Genomic DNA, 17,194 nt, shown 5'->3' on the forward strand with positions numbered 1-17,194 from the left:
CTCTGGGCGTTCGTAAATTGAGCATTGTCATATTGTCCTTTGGTAAATCCAGAGAGTTTCGCTCTCGGAGCGCACACTGGACGCGACAGTTCGGTTGATCCGGGCGTTCTGACCTCGCAACGGCAGTCAAGCACCCAAGCTAACGTTGGTTAGCTATTTCCAGACACAAAATAGAACACCTCACTCTTAGCTAAGAATGATTTAAATAATCAAGTCAATTAGCACTGGGTAGTTTGTTAAATAGCAGATAGTTTATCTACTGCCTGCAAAGTTCGATGTATTAGTAGCCAATTTGGTTAAGAAAATATTTACCAAATAAACTAAAGTAAAAACATAAAATAATACAAATTAACACAATAACGAGGCTATATACAGGGGGTACAGGTTAGTTGAGGTAATCTGTACATGTAGGTAGGGGTGAAGTGACTATGCATAGATAATAAACAGCAAGTAGCAGCAGTGTAATAGTCCGGTGGCCATTAATTGTTCATCAATCTAGGCTTGGGGGTGTTTTGGTGAATTTAGTTCGACATCCAGGAACTTTTGGCATACTAACTATATCCATACTATGACCAATTAGTATACTATATACTGAATTCACATCACAAATACTACAGTTAGTACTATTGCTTGATGAGTTGGTTATTTGAATCAGCTGCGTAGTGCCATGACAAAAATACAAAACTGAAAACCCTGTTATAGAATTCCACCTCCATCTACATCAGTGTTTCCCAACCCTGGTCCTCCAGTACTCCCAACAGTACACATTTTCACTGTAGCCCTGGACCAACACACCTCCAACTCATTGAGGGATTGATGATTAGAAACAGGTGTTCTTGTCCAGGGTTACAACACAAATGTGTACTGCTGGGGGAACGCATCTACATGGCCTGTAACAAGTCTGCCACCAATCAATTCGCTGTGAGTTCACTGCGTACCGGACAGTAAAAGACTACGTACAGACTTTTCATATACACACTGAGAAGCAACAGCCTGTTCACCCTGCTATCATCCACCTGAGCCACGGCGTGTTCACCCCGCTATCACCCAGAAGGCGACGTTAGTACAGGTGCATCAAAGCTGGGACCGAGAGACTGAAAAACAGCTTCTATCTCAAGGCCATCAGACTGTTAAATATCCATCACGACCCGGGTACCATCCAGCTGCTTAACCCTGCCCTTTAGAGGCTGCTGCCCTATATACATAGACATGTAATCACTGGTCACTTTAATAATGTTTATACTGCTTTACTCATCTCATATGTATATACTGTATTCTATTCTACTGTATTTAGTAAATGCCACTTCGACTTTGCTTGTCCTAATATTTATATATTTCTTAATTGCATTATTTTACTTTTAGATTTGTGTCTGGTTGTTAGAAACTACTGCACTGCTAGCAACACAAGCATTTTGTTACACCCGCAATAACATCCGCTAAATATGTGTATGTGACCATTAAAATTGGATTTGAAATCGTATTCAGAAAAAAAGTATTTGCAGTGCATACTGCGTCACCAATAAACCACATGGGAGTATAGATGTCTAACATACACTACATGGCCAAAATAATGTTTACACCCCTTAAAATGATTGGATTCAGCTATTTCAGCCACACCTGTTGCTGACAGGCATATAAAATCAAGCGCTCAGCCATGCAGACTTCATAGATCAACATTGGCAGTGGAATGGCCCGTACTGAAGACCTCGGTGATATTCAACGTGGCACCATCATAGGATGCCACCATTCCAACAAGTCAGTTCGTCAAATTTGTGCCCTGCTAGAGCTGCCCCGGTCAACTGTAAGTCCTGTTATTGTGAAGTAGAAATGTCTAGGAGCAACAACAGCTTAGCTGCAAAGTGGGAGGCCACACAAGCTCACAAAACAGGACCGCAAGCGTGTAAAAATCATCTGTCCTCCAAACTGCCTCTGGAAGCAACGTCAGCCCAAGAACCCTTTCGTCAAGGAGATTCATGAAATGGGTTTCCATGGCCGAGCAGCCACACACAAGCCTAAGATCACCATGCTCAATACCAAGCGTTAGCTGGAGTGGTGTAAAGCTCACAGCCATTGGATTCTGGAGTGGTGAAAACACATTCCCACGCTTCACTCGCTACCTACCACAATGTATAGGGCCACCTGTAAAGTTTGGTGGAGGAGGTGGTTTGGCCTGGCTTGGCCCCTTAGTTCCAGTGAAGGGAAATCTTAATGCTACAGCATACAATGACAATGACGATTCTGTGGCTCCAACATTTTGGAGAAGGCCCTTTCCTGTTTCAGCATGACAATGGCCCCGTGCATAAAGCGAGGTCCTTCCAGAAATTGTTTCTTGAGATTGATGTGGAAGAACTTGACTGGCCTGCACAGAGCCCTGACCTCAACCCCATCGAACACATTTGGGATGAATTGGAACGCCGACTGCGAGCCAGGCCTAATTACCCAACATCGGTGCCCGACTTCACTAATGCTCGTGGCTGACTGGAAGCAAGTCCATGCAGCAATACTTTCGGTTTTTATAATGTACAGTAACAGTTTACCACAGATCTCTATGAAATGAGGGTGTCAGGTAGCCTAGCGGTTACAGCGTTGGGCCAGTCACTGAAAGGTTGCTGGTTCGAATACCTGAGCTGACATCTGTCAATGCGCCCTAATTTGCTCGAGGGGTGCCGTATTACTATGGCTGACTATGACTGTGGATGTGTGTTTCTGACTGGCTGATGGCAGCTGTGATCGTAACAGACAGAGACATAGCCAGTGGGACAGTGTTAGGGGAGGGAGTCGGTGAGTATTTAATTTACCATGGCATCCTCACCTGCGCCCATGGTCTCAGGCTGAATCGTGCTGCCCTCCCTGTCACCCAGGTCACAGTGTTTGGATGGGCATATGTATGCCAGACTGGCACAGCCCATCGTCAGGGACCTACGTTACCGGAGACTAAATGTACCAGATACACATAGAGAACCACTGCACAAACATGTACAAATACCATGCATAAAACACGCACGATCAAACACACAGTTCATTGGTTCAAGTGTGCATGTAACCATCACACGAGATCAGGCAAAAGTTCTTAGTACATTTAAGGTCATCACACTACAACGTGTCACCTTGTGTGACTGTTTCTGTGGTCCTGTGACAGAGCGACTGGGAGAGGCAGGCACTTCCTGTAGTGATGTTACAGCTCCAGAGGCCCTGTTACCCGTGTGAGTGGGAGGGGACGACAAACTCCCTGGCCAAAGCAGTGAGGGGGATGGCACATCACATCCAGTTGATCCAATGGCATCATCGTCATCATCAAGAAGGCCCACTGCAGTACTAGCACAATATCATAATCACATTCACAGAATTCAAGAGAACACTATTATTGTATCTAAATGATCACTTCACTCTCACACAATTAAATAGAACTCAATAACTCCATTATGATATCTCTATGATCACTTCACTTTCACAGTGAATAAAAAAAACATTCCTACTCCAGTACAGATATTTATTCATAAAGGAATCTGTGGGAAAGATCAGATAAATATGAAATTAAGTTAGATTTTAAATCGGCATAGTTTTTCATTTTAAGCTGTATGGCAATCATTGACACCAATAACTGCATATACATGAGATCTAAAATAACAGGAAACTACACCACCTTGTCTTCTAAAGCGGTCGTTGAAGTCACTAACCTGATTCTTCATATGTGAAAATGTAAGATTGCATTGAAGCAGGAAGAAGTGAGACAACATTAAGACCACATGACCCAGCATTCCTTGCAACATCTGAAACATTATGTTCAGGATACAAAGAACAGAAAAAAACACACCACTAAAACAAATTACATCATCTATGGATTGTATTTGAAATTAATCAATAAAGTGTATTGAGGATTTCACAGGCGAGCAGTCTTCATTTGTTCACAGACAAGTCATTTTATTCATGCATTATTAGAGTCCAAATCAGCAATCAGATTTCATTTGGTATCAACTCTGGAGTTAGCATACACTAATATGAACACAATAAAAGCGCAATTGAACCAATGGGATCTTAAAACATGCTCACCAATAGCAGCACCAGAAACATTAATGAAACTAAGAATATATTGCAGGTCACCAATTTATACACTTTTTTTTAGTAGTTCAAAAAAGCAAGGCACGTTAAGTACAGTATATTTACCCTTTAACTATTTGTTAATCAATTTATCATATTTTCTACTTGACAATCAGAGATGATTTTAAGATTTACAGAAGTAGCTGGTAGCTTCGCCTTCAGCCATGAGAATAACATGGTGTTGAGGTATGGTACTGCAGTTTGGTATGGTACCAAACTGGCGACTCTTAAAAACACTGCTATCCTCAAGCTTTACGCCAGACAGAGACAGTAAACATGTACCTCACATGATACTCCAACCAGACATGGGTTCAAATACTATTTCATGTCCTTTCAAATACTTTAGCTGTGCTCGAATAAGCTTGCCTGTTGCAATTGAACCAATAGAAAAGTCCAGAATCTTTTAAAATCCTGCCCACCGGCACTCCTGGTAGGCTAGAACAAAAGCTCAAAGTATTTAGACTCAGGTCTGACTCCAACATGGGGACATGCTGGGGGAGATCAGGGACAAAAACAAACAGTCACATTGTCCAATCACACCTCGATGTACATTATTGTGCGTTGGCCTTGTAAACGTTGTGGTAGTTGTCGGGGTAAATGCCTTTCACGCGGTTGTTTGAGGGGTCAAAGGGCGACTTGAGGTGGGGCTTGGCCTCGTACACCACACCCATCCTCTCCAGAGTGAACTTCCCACTCTTTATGAAGTCAGCATTTACCTAAGAGCGAGACAGAAATAGAAAGCAAGAGCGCAAGAGGGGGGATAGAGAAAGAGTGAGATTGAAAGGACGAGAGAGAATAAAGAATGGAAGAGAGCACACAGACATGGTTAAATCCACACCTTTACTCAGAGATGGAGGAACTCCAAGTCTTTAAAATAAGCTCCTAATCCATCCTGAGATCTGAAAGCTTAGGGAACCGTAGACTGTTCTTAATGACCCGACTCCTCTCTCCAAAACCACTATTCCTGATTAGGTACTGCAGGGTTCGTCAACTGGCACCCAGTGTCGCTAATGTGGTGCGTGGCAGATTTTCTTTGGCCTACGAAAAATCTGTAAGTAAAAATGTTTTTAATATACACCGCTCAAAAAAATAAAGGGAACACTAAAATAACACATCCTAGATCTGAATGAATGAAATATTCTTTACATAGTTGAATGTGCTGACAACAAAATAACACAAAAACTATCATTGAAAATGAAATATCAACCCATGGAGGTCTGGATTTGGAGTCACACTCAAAATTAAAGTGGAAAACCACACTACAGGCTGATCCAACTTTGATGTAATGTCATTAAAACAAGTCAAAATGAGGCTCAGTAGTGTGTGTGGCCTCCACGTGCCTGCATGACCTCCCTACAACGCCTGGGCTTGCTCCTGATGAGGAGCAACTCCTGGACAGTCTGTGGTGCAACGTGGCGTTGGTGGATGGAGCGAGACATGATGTCCCAGATGTGCTCAATTGGATTCAGGTCTGGGGAACGGGCGGGCCAGTCCATAGCATCAATGCCTTCCTCTTGCAGGAACTGCTGACACACTCCAGCAACATGAGGTCTAGCATTGTCTTGCATTAGGAGGAACCCAGGGCCAACCGCACCAGCATATGGTCTCACAAGGGGTCTGAGGATCTCATCTCGGTACCTAATGGCAGTCAGGCTACCCCTGGCAAGCACATGGAGGGCTATGCGGCCCCCCAAAGAAATGCCACCCTACACCATGACTGACCCACCGCCAAACCGGTCATGCTAGAGGATGTTACAGGCAGCAGAACGTTCTCCACGGTGTCTCCAGACTCTGTCACGTGCTCAGTATGAACCTGCTTTCATCTGTGAAGAGCACAGGGCGCCAGTGGCGAATTTGCATAATCTTGGTGTTCTCTGGCAAATGCCAAACATCCTGCACGGTGTTGGGCTGTAAGCACAACTCCCACTTGTGGACGTCGGGCCCTCATTACCACCCTCATGGAGTCTGTTTCTGACTGTTTGAGCAGACACATGTACATTTGTGGCCTGCTGGAGGTCATTTTGCAGGGCTCTGGCAGTGCTCCTCCTACCTCCGCACAAAGGCAGAGGTAGCGGTCCTGCTGCTGGGTTGTTGCCCTCCTACGGCCTCCTCCACGTCTCCTGGTAGCGCCTCCATGCTCTGGACACTACGCTGACAGACACAGCAAACCTTCTTGCCACAGCTCGCATTGATGTGCCATCCTGGATGAGCTGCAGTACCTGAGCCACTTGTGTGGGTTGTAGACTCCGTCTCATGCCATCACTAGAGTGAAAGCACCCTCAGCATTCAAAAGTCACCAAAACATCAGCCAGGAAGCATAGGAACTGAGAAGTGGTCTGTGGTCACCACCTGCAGAACCACTCCTTTATTGGGGGTGTCTTGCTAATCGCCTATAATTTCCACCTGTTGTCTATTCCATTTGCACAACAGCATGTGAAATTTATTGTCAATCAGTGTTGCTTCCTAAGTGGACAGTTTGATTACACAGAAGTGTGATTGACTTGGAGTTACATTGTGTTGTTTAAGTGTTCCCTTAATGTTTTTGAGCAGTGTATTTCTTGATAGTATCACTGATCTTTAATAAACGTTTACATATCGCCTTCGTCAGAGCTTTTGTGAGTAAAAAAAAAATTGCACCCTTATGTAGACCGAGCCCCACCCACATCAGTTCCCCGCATCGAATGGGGATGGAGGCGAACGGAAAAAGAAATAAGTGCTACCCAATATAACAATATACATTTCATAAATATTCAAATAAAGTGTGTACATAAAACATATTAAACACGTCTGTAAAACCACAATGAGGACATCGACCTACCAAGCAAGTTTTCATAAATCAATGGGTACAACACAAGACAAAAACAGGGCATAATTCATGTTCACATTTACAACATAACATGCATGACCATTTCATCATTAAGACCTTGAGGAAATAATGTCTGGGAGGGTGAAAATCCCAAAACATTCTCTTTTGCTCAGAGCATTATTTATATCACATCCTCTGTCTGACATCTTAACTTTCTCTATGCCACAAAATCTTTATTTAAAAAAAAAAAAAGGTAGAAATGTCATGTTTTAGGTCATTAAAATGTACTGCCACTGGATAATCACTGTAATTTTTCCTGATTTTAACGTTTATGTTTGAGAGAAGGAGAGGTTGTACCGACATAGCACAGCCCACATGGACATTTCATAATGTAGATAACATGGGTGGTGGAGCGCGTAATAATGTCATTTATTTGGAACCGTTTTCCTGTGTGTGGGTGGCAGGAATGTTCACACGTCATCATATTGTTGCACTGTGCACAACCTTTGCATTTATAGCTACCATCCCCAAGCGGGCGTAAAAGAGCCTGGCTCATCTTCTTGTGTGGCTGGCAGTTGGATGGACCAATTAATGGGGTAAATTGCGACCTCTCCTACATACAATGAGTGGTGGATTCTTAAATTCAGCAGGCAAAGCTGGGTTCCGACGATAAAACATGCCAGCATCTCCCACTTTTTAGCGAGTTCAAAGTATATGTAGTTGTGTTCTTTCGCTCTAGTGGGTCTTTTCTTTTGGAGCAGTTCATCTCGTGGTTTCCCCAATGCCAAATTAAGAGCTTCATCCACACATTGTGGCGAGTAGCCTCTCAGAAACCTATTGCGCATCTCCTCTGCTTTTTCTAGATAGTGGAGTGGCATATACGGCGCCGTTTAAAAAACAACATAAGACTAATATCAAGCTTTGAAATGATTATGTTTTAGTCAAATACAATATCTGGTTGGGCTTCTTGCGACAACTACTTTATATTTATACTCTGTCCCCCGACCATCCTCTCGAGAAAAAAAACTACATCTGCCCACGGCTGAATTTAGTTGATGACCCCTGAGATACTGCATTTAATTGTTTCCCTTCCTGTACCCATATACGGGTTGAAATGGCAGATTTGGCCACTGGTAAACAGCTAAATTTGGAACATAGTGGCTGTACAGTAATATGCTATACATGACGTCAGAGCTGCACTTTGCAGCGCTGTATTGGGTTTGATTGAAAGCCGTTCTGAACTTGAGCCCCTCGCGCTACACAAAATTAAATCAGCCCTGTAGCTTAGCATTCGCTTTATCTGACCACTTCCGTATTGAGCGAGTCACTGGTACTTCCTGTTTGAGTTTTTACGTATATCAGGAGGATAGTGAAGATAAGTTCAAATTTGCCAAATGGTGGGTGAGGGCGAGCTCTGTGTGTGTGTCTGTGTGTGGAGTAAAGGGGATCTAGAGTTTTTGCCTGTAGTTGCAGAGGTGACATGCCGGTAGAAATTAGGTAAAATGGTTTTCAGTTTTCCTGCATTAAAGTCACTGGCTACTAGGAGCACCGCCTCTGGGTGAGCATTTTGTTTGCTTATGGCCCTATACAGCTGGTTGAGTGCGGTCTTAGTGCCAGCATCGGTTTGTGGTGGTAAATGGACCCCCACGAAAAATACAGATAAACTCTCCTGGTAAATAGTGTGTTCTACAGTTTATCATGAGGTATTCTACCTTAGGTGAGCAGAATCTCGAGACTCCCTTAATATTAGAGATTGCGCATAAGTTGTTTGCTCAAAGGCACATGTCCCCTCCTCTGAGCTTCCCTGATGCAACTGTTCGGTCCTACCGATGTACAGAAAAAAAACAGAGATTCATATTTACCATGTCCTTGTTCAGCCACTACTGAGAAACATAGGATATTACAGTTCTTCAGATCACTTCGATAGGACAGTCTCAAACGGAGCTCACCCATTGCTCTCCAGCGGTTCCATTATTCTCCAGAGATCATAAAACACATGTCATATACAATGTCAATGATCACTATGTTTGATATACAGTTTCAAAATGATTATATGGCGTCACACCCTGGGGTTGTTCTGAACAGAATGAGCCTGTTTTGTCTATTCTGTGGAACATTTGCTGTGTCACATGTGCCTGGATGCATGATCCTTTGCGTGCACACCAAAGATGGTATCAATTTCCCGGAATTGCATTGTAAAAGCCTAACACTGTAATAGCGTATTTTATAGCTTAACTAGTCATATTAGCAATAGATCAAGCTTGAAAATGATGCCCATCTGAACCGTTTTTAGATTGCAACAGTAATTGTGTGATGGCAGGGATGCAGGTTTGTGTTCCAAACAAAACTAAACGTGTTTGAGATTTAGTTCCTCAACAGCACAGATAGGAGAGCTAAAAACACCTTCTAGCTAAAGACTCTTCTTGCAGTCATAAAAGTATATTGAAATGACTTAGGAACTGTGCACACTTTGGAGAGGTGTGTGGCCACTTGGGAGACACCAGTTAGTCCTCGCACTCAAAGCCTTGTAATTGTTTTGTCTTATGTTGCACCTACCCCACCTTTTCCAGGAATATTCTTATTACGTTTACTGAATGTATCCAGAGTATATTCAGATTTCGTTATCAACAAATGAGGCAAAAAGTACAGTTCATGTAAAATGCATGTAAAAATCAATAGTGTAAAGTTGTGTCAGGTATACAGTTGTGTATTCATCTTTGGTCTAATAATTTTCCCATCATCTCCAAACTGTTTCTATCCATATAGACCAATTCCCACAAGAGGATAGGGTTAATGAAACCCAAATGTAATAAGGGGTCACGAAACAGCCAGTTCATTCACATCTCAATGTCAAAACTATTCCGGCCCAATGAGTCTGTTCCTTTGCTTCCCTTCCTCGCAGCGCAGTGGCCCCTGCTTTTCCCCGTTCTGGCTAATTATAACTCTCCAAAAACGAGCTGGGCTGGAGGCAGGCCTAACCCAGCTCCTAGTCTGTACCCTAGCCCAACCGCAGTCAAAGTCCACTGGCCTCTAACCCTCGGCCCCGCCCCTAGCCAAGCCCCTGGACTGCTCTCCCCAAATCATTAGCAGTTTGTCACTCCATCTCTTTCCCCCCCTCCTCATTCTCTCCCAGTCTCTCTCTCTCTCAGTACTTCTTGCTTACTATCTCTCTCATTCGTTCACTTGTTTTCTCCCTCCCTCGCTCCTCTATCTTACCCCATTTACTTCCCTCCCTTCTTTCCTCTCAATCTATCCCTCCCTTCTTTACTTTCCCTCTCGCCTTCCTTATGTTCTTTCACGTCCTCCCTTACTGTCCTCCATCTCTGCTTCTCAGTAATCAGTGAGGCAGATGAATCCATCCCTGCCACTCTGACCTTAGCAGCAGTAGCAGGCAAGGAGAGGTTGAGTGGTGGTTTCAGAGCCATGTGATGAGCTGCTTCTGACCCTTTTACGCAGCGTAGGAGGGCACGTGGAGCGCTGTAGCGCAGGGCCAAAGCCAGGGCTTTGTGAGTGGATGTGTGTGTCTGTTTCGCACTCTGCCGTGCTACTGTGATGGGAGGGGATGTGAGCCCAATGATAAGTGACAGGGGGATATATATATATCGGGTGGAACAGGTGGAGACCTAGACATGTGGGTGTGACACTCCGTATCGCACACAGCCCTGTAACATACGCTCTCTCACACACACCGTGCAGCAGCATCTCATTGAACAAGGCAATGGTCACCCACTGCGTCAGAACCTGCTCGGCCCGGTAGGACACACTGAGGTGGTTTTCTATTACTACAGGTCTTATTTTTGTGGGGGACAACACAGGAAAACAACACAGGATGTACACATATGATACACAAATAAACGTCCTCCACCCAGAAACCCTGGTTAACAGCTTTGAAAGTATAAAGCCCTTCAAAATGTAACCCACATGAGGGGAAACCGCACCACTCCACCCCAGCGACTCCTTACTGTTAACTGTTTTGTTCGGCAGTGCGGTAAAAAAAATAAAAATGCTGTAAATATTCTGCTGTGCAATTATGTTCTGGTTGTCGTAATCTCAAAAACAGACGTGGCAGTTTCACCAATTAACGATTCAAGGTTTCTTTTGAAGTGCTGGGGGGAAAAAGTTGTCTCAGTTTCCGAGGTAGCAACCAACGCCTGTGGGGGGTGTGTGTGTGTGTGTGTGTGTGTGTGTGTGTGTGTGTGTGTGTGTGTGTGTGTGTGTGTGTGTGTGTGTGTGTGTGTGTGTGTGTGTGTGTGTGTGTGTGTCAAAGCCCTGGTACTGGAATCTGACTCAATTGCCACTCAGAATCAAATATGAATTTGTTAAACTGCAAGATATGATGACGTGGTATAATTGTATGCAAATCTGGGCCTCTGCTCCAACAGAAGGAGAGGACAAGAGAGCCCATGAATATTGTCTATCCTAAGTAAAAGCTTGGGCGAGAACGTCTGAAGGCCGAGTTGATCAGGCTAGAGCCAATAAATGACGACGGATAATAGGAGAAAGAGACAGTTCCCAGAACGTGCACACCCACAGGCACGCACACAGCGGGCTCTGAGAGGAGTCATCGCTTCCCAGCCTGAGGAGGAGCAGAGCAGAGCCGTAATGAAGCGTTTCTAAAGAGCTGGAAACAAGCAGTGTTTTCCTGTCTGCCAATCGTTAAGAGCGTAACGGCCAGAATACCACCAATTATAATAGAAATCCCATCTGACAACGAAGAAGAAAAAGAAGCCTGTTAATGTTTCGTCTACTTGTGGTGATGACAGAAATTGTGTGGGTGGCTGAGTTGAATGGTGTGTGTATGTGTATGTGTGTGTGTAGCCAACTATATATTACTTACCACTCCTCCGTCAGGGTTGCGGATGTATCCGTAGCCAATCTGCTTGTCAATAAAGAACCCGTAGTCGGAGCGCCGCAGATGGCCTACTGGAACGCTGTTGCGGAAGATTGCTTCCAGGCCGAACATCGGGACTTTCCTGTTAGTAGGAAGAGGCAGAGGTGTCAGGTTCAGCTACATCACACAGACCTGTTCAGGAGGATGTAATGTTAGAGAGACGGGGAAGGAGAAGAAAGAGAGGAAGAATTGGGAGAAGAGGGACAAACCAGGTTTCCAGCCAACCATTTCATGCGGATGAAGAAAAAGTTACGACAGGCCTTACGGAAACAGCAAATTTGTCGACAAAACAAAATACACTAGACAAGGTGGGATATATTTTTGGTAAATTCAATAGATTATGCGACAATTGAAATATACTTGGAGTTTCATGCAAATTTCCAATAAATATCGAGGGGAGGCTATCATCTGAATGATGATCGGGGCGTGGCTGCCAATTATATATAAAGTACCAGTCAAAAGTCCGGACACACCTCATTCAGGGGTTTTCATTTTGACTATTTTCTACATTGGACAAAAATAACAAAAATGTAACAAATCTAAATATATTTTATATTTGAGATTCCTCAAAGTAGCCACCCTTTGCCATGATGACAGCTTTGCACACTCTTGGTATTCTCTCAACCAGCTTCATGAGGCAGTCACATGCAATTCAATTAACCGGTGTGCCTTGTTAAAAAATAGTGGAATTTCTTTCCTTCTTAATGCGTTTCAGCCAATCAGTTGTGTTGTGACAAGGTAGGGGTGGTATACAGAAGATAGCCCTATTTGGTAAAATACCAAGTCTATATTATGACAGCTCAAATAAGCAAAGAGAAACAACAGTCCATCATTACTTTAAGACATGAAGGTCAGTCAATACAGAACATTTCAAGAAATGTGAATGTTTCATCAAGTGCAGTCACAAAAACCATCAAGCGCTTATAATGAAACTGTCTCTCATGAGGACCGCCACAGGAAAGGATGAGCCAGAGTTAACTCTGCTGCAGAGGATAAATTCATTACAGTTAACTGCACCTCAGATTACAGCCCAAATAAATGATTCAGAGTTCAAGTAACAGACACAACATCTACTGGTCAGAGGAGACAGCGTAAATCACGGTCGAATTGCAGCAAAGAAACCACTACTAAAGGACACCAATAAGAAAGAAAGAAAGAAAGAAAGAGAGACTTGTTTGGGCAAAGAAACACGAGCAATGGACATTAGACCGGTGTAAATCTGTCCAACCATCGTGTCTTTGTGAGATGCAGAGTAGGTTAACGGATGATCTCCGCATGTGTGGTTCCCACTGTGAAGCATGGGGTGTGGGGGTGCTTTGCTGGTGACACTGTCTGATTTATTTAGAATTCAAGACACACTTAACCAGCATGGCTACCACAGCATTCTGCAGCAATACGCCATCCCATCTGGTTTGCACTTAGTTGGACAATAATTTGTTTTTCAACAGGAAAATAACCTAGCACACATCTCCAGGCTGTGTAAGGGCTATTTGACCAAGCAGGAGAGTGACTGTGTGCTGTATCAGATGACCTGGCCTCGACAATCACCCGACCTCAACCCAAATGGAGATGGTTTGGAATGAGCTGGACCACAGAGTGAAGGAAAAGCAGCCAACAAGTGCTCAAGCATATGTGGGAACTCCTTCAAGACTGTTGGAAAATAATTTCTCATGGAGCTGGTTGAGAGAATGCCAAGAGTGTGCAAAGCTGTCATCAAGGCAAAGGGTGGCTACTTTGAAGAAAATCTATTTTGATTTGTTTAACACTTTTTTGGTTACTACATGATTCCATATGTGTTCTCATAGTTTTGACTGGTACTGTGTGTACGTACAGTTGAAGTCGGAAGTTTACATACACTTAGGTTGGAGTCATTAAAACTCGTTTTTCAACCACTCCACACATTTCTTCTTAACAAACTAGTTTTGGCAAGTCTGCTAGGACATCTACTTTGTGCATGACAAGTCACTTTCCAACAATTGTTTATAGACAGATTATTTCACTCATAATTCACTGCATCACAATTCCAGTGAGTCAGAAGTTTACATATACTAATTTGACTGTGCCTTTTAACAGCTTGGAAAATTCCAGAAAATTATGTCATGGCTTTCGAAGCTTCTGATAGGCTAATTGACATCATTTGAGTCAATTGGAGGTGTACCTGTGGATGTATTTCAAGGCCTACTTTCAAACTCAGTGCCTCTGATTGACATCTTAGGAAAATCAAAAGAAATCAGCCAAGACCTCAGAAAAAAATTATAGACCTCCAAGTCTGGTTCATCCTTGGGAGCAATTTGCAAATGCCTGAAGGTACCACGTTCATCTGTACAAACAATAGTACGCAAGTATAAACACCATGGGACCACGCAGCCGTCGTACTGCTCAGTAGGAGACAGAACGTGTCTCCTTCGAGATGAACGTACTTCGGTGTGAAAAGTGCAAATCAATCCCAGAACAACAGTGAAGGACCTTGTGTAGATGCTGGAGGAAACCAGTACAAAAGTATCTATATCCACAGTAAAACAAGTCCTATATCGACATAACCTGAAAGGCCGCTCAGCAAGGAAGAAGCCACTGCTCCAAATCTGCCATAAAAAAGCCAGACTACGGCAACTGCAAATGGGGATCATACTTTTTTGGAGAAATGTCCTTTGGTCTGATGAAACAAAAATAGAACTGTTTGGTCATAATGACCATCGTTATGTTTGGAGGAAAAAGGGGGAGGTTTGCAAGCCGAAGAACACCATACCAACCGAAGCGCAGGGGTGGCAGCATCATGTTGTTGGGGTGCTTTGCTGCAGGAGGGACTGGTGCACTTCACAAAATAGATGGATTCATGAGGAAGGGAAATTGTGTGGATATATTGAAGCAACATCTCAAGGCTTCAGTCAGCACGTTAAAGCTTGGTCGCAAATTGGTCTTCCAAATGGACAATGACCCCAAGAATACTTCCAAAGTTGTAGCAAAATGGCTTAAGGAAAATAAAGTCAAGGTATTGGAGTGGCCATCACAAAGCCCTGACCTCAATCTCATAGAAAATGTGTGGGCAGAACTGAAAAAGCATGTGCGAGCAAGGAGGCCTACAAACCTGACTCAGTTTCAGCAGCTCTGTCAGGAGGAATGGGACAAAATTCATCCAACTTATTGTGGGAAGCTTGTGGAAGGCTACCCTAAACGTTGGACCCAAGTTAAACAATGTAAAGGCAATGCTACCAAATACTAATTAAGTGATGTAAACTTTTGACCCACTGGGAATGTGATGAAATAAATAAAAGCTGAAATAAATCACTCTACTATTATTCTGACATTTCACATTCTTAAAATAAAGTGGTGATCCTAACTGACCTAAGACAGTGTATGTGAACTTCTGACTTCAACTGTAAGTATGATATATATATATTATATATCTATATATAAAGATATTGTTTTTAGCCATGTCATCATATAACCTACCCTGTTCAGTTTATCATCAACGGTAGTCTTTAGAGCACCAAAACCAGATTGGACAAGGAGGTATGCTATTTATTGCAAAAGTTTTTGAGACAAAAACATCAGAGTTGAAATTGCAAATAAACACATGAAACTTCAGTTTTTTTATTCGGTACCTGAACACATACACTAAAGAGCTTTTATGTGCACTACGTCATCACACACAGCCTTTTATCGGCTAAAAATACGTTTGATGGAAACACACCTCTGGTGGGAAAATGTTAATATTTTATGTATGTGATTTAGACAGTGCAAAGAGACGGAGAGAGCGCTGCACATGTCCTCTATATTGTTATTGTTCAATGGTTATTTTGACCCTTGGTTAATGTTGTCCCTTTGACAAGTATGTCTATTATTTTAATATTGTAACTATCCAAAGTAAGCTTTGGCAATATGTACATTGTTACGTCATAACAATAAAGGAAAGTGAATTGAGATTGAGACAGCGCGCCAGAGAGAGAGAGAGACAGCGCGCCAGAGAGAGAGAGAGACAGCGCGCCAGAGAGAGAGAGAGACAGCGCACCAGAGAGAGAGAGAGACAGCGCGCCAGAGAGAGAGAGAGACAGAGCGCCAGAGAGAGAGAGAGAGACAGAGCGCCAGAGAGAGAGAGAGAGACAGAGCGCCAGAGAGAGAGAGAGAGACAGAGCGCCAGAGAGAGAGAGAGAGACAGAGCGCCAGAGAGAGAGAGACAGAGCGCCAGAGAGAGAGAGACAGAGCGCCAGAGAGAGAGAGACAGAGCGCCAGACAGAGAGAGACAGAGCGCCAGAGAGAGAGAGACAAAGCGCCAGACAGAGAGAGAGACAGAGCGCCAGACAGAGAGAGAGACAGAGCGCCAGACAGAGAGAGAGACAGAGCGCCAGACAGAGAGAGAGACAGAGCGCCAGAGAGAGAGAGAGACAGAGCGCCAGAGAGAGAGACAGAGCGAGAGCGCCAGAGAGAGAGAGAGAGAGAGAGAGAGCGCCAGAGAGAGAGAGAGAGAGAGAGAAAGCACCAGAGAGAGAGCAAGAGAGAGAGAGACAGAGCGCCAGACAGAGAGAGAGAGAGACAGAGCTCCAGACAGAGAGAGAGAGAGACAGAGCTCCAGACAGAGAGAGAGAGAGACAGAGCTCCAGACAGAGAGAGAGAGAGAGACAGAGCTCCAGACAGAGAGAGAGAGAGACAGAGCTCCAGACAGAGAGAGAGAGAGAGAGACAGAGCTCCAGACAGAGAGAGAGAGAGACAGAGCTCCAGACAGAGAGAGAGAGAGACAGAGCTCCAGACAGAGAGAGAGAGAGACAGAGCTCCAGACAGAGAGAGAGAGAGACAGAGCTCCAGACAGAGAGAGAGAGAGACAGAGCTCCAGACAGAGAGAGAGAGAGACAGAGCTCCAGACAGAGAGAGAGAGAGACAGAGCTCCAGACAGAGAGAGAGAGAGACAGAGCTCCAGACAGAGAGAGAGAGACAGAGCTCCAGACAGAGAGAGAGAGAGACAGAGCTCCAGACAGAGAGAGAGAGACAGAGCTCCAGACAGAGAGAGAGAGACAGAGCTCCAGACAGAGAGAGAGAGACAGAGCTCCAGACAGAGAGAGAGAGACAGAGCTCCAGACAGAGAGAGAGAGACAGAGCTCCAGACAGAGAGAGAGAGACAGAGCTCCAGACAGAGAGAGAGAGACAGAGCTCCAGACAGAGAGCGAGACAGAGCTCCAGACAGAGAGCGAGAGACAGAGCTCCAGACAGAGAGAGAGACAGAGCTCCAGACAGAGAGCGAGACAGAGCTCCAGACAGAGAGCGAGACAGAGCTCCAGACAGAGAGCGACAGAGCTCCAGACAGAGAGCGACAGAGCTCCAGACAGAGAGCGAGACAGAGCTCCAGACAGAGAGCGAGACAGAGCTCCAGACAGAGAGCGACAGAGCTCCAGACAGAGAGCGACAGA

The 17,194-nt window shown here is 44.2% G+C and overlaps 1 protein-coding gene across 1 annotated transcript in view; it reads right to left on the reverse strand.

Annotated features, from left to right (window-relative positions):
- Positions 1-3,476: 3,476 nt before the first annotated feature.
- The window catches only part of sardh (sarcosine dehydrogenase), a 157,042-nt gene continuing 143,324 nt past the window's right edge, over positions 3,477-17,194 (reverse strand). Inside the window, exons 21-22 of the mRNA XM_046369512.1 lie at positions 11,742-11,877; positions 3,477-4,814 (exon numbers count right to left, since the gene is read on the reverse strand). Of these exons, the coding sequence (XP_046225468.1) occupies positions 4,650-4,814; positions 11,742-11,877 (301 nt within the window). The 3' untranslated portion in view covers positions 3,477-4,649. The remainder of the gene's footprint in view (positions 4,815-11,741; positions 11,878-17,194) is intronic.

This window comes from Oncorhynchus gorbuscha, linkage group LG11 (genome assembly GCF_021184085.1).
Source record: "Oncorhynchus gorbuscha isolate QuinsamMale2020 ecotype Even-year linkage group LG11, OgorEven_v1.0, whole genome shotgun sequence".
NCBI lineage: Eukaryota > Metazoa > Chordata > Actinopteri > Salmoniformes > Salmonidae > Oncorhynchus > Oncorhynchus gorbuscha.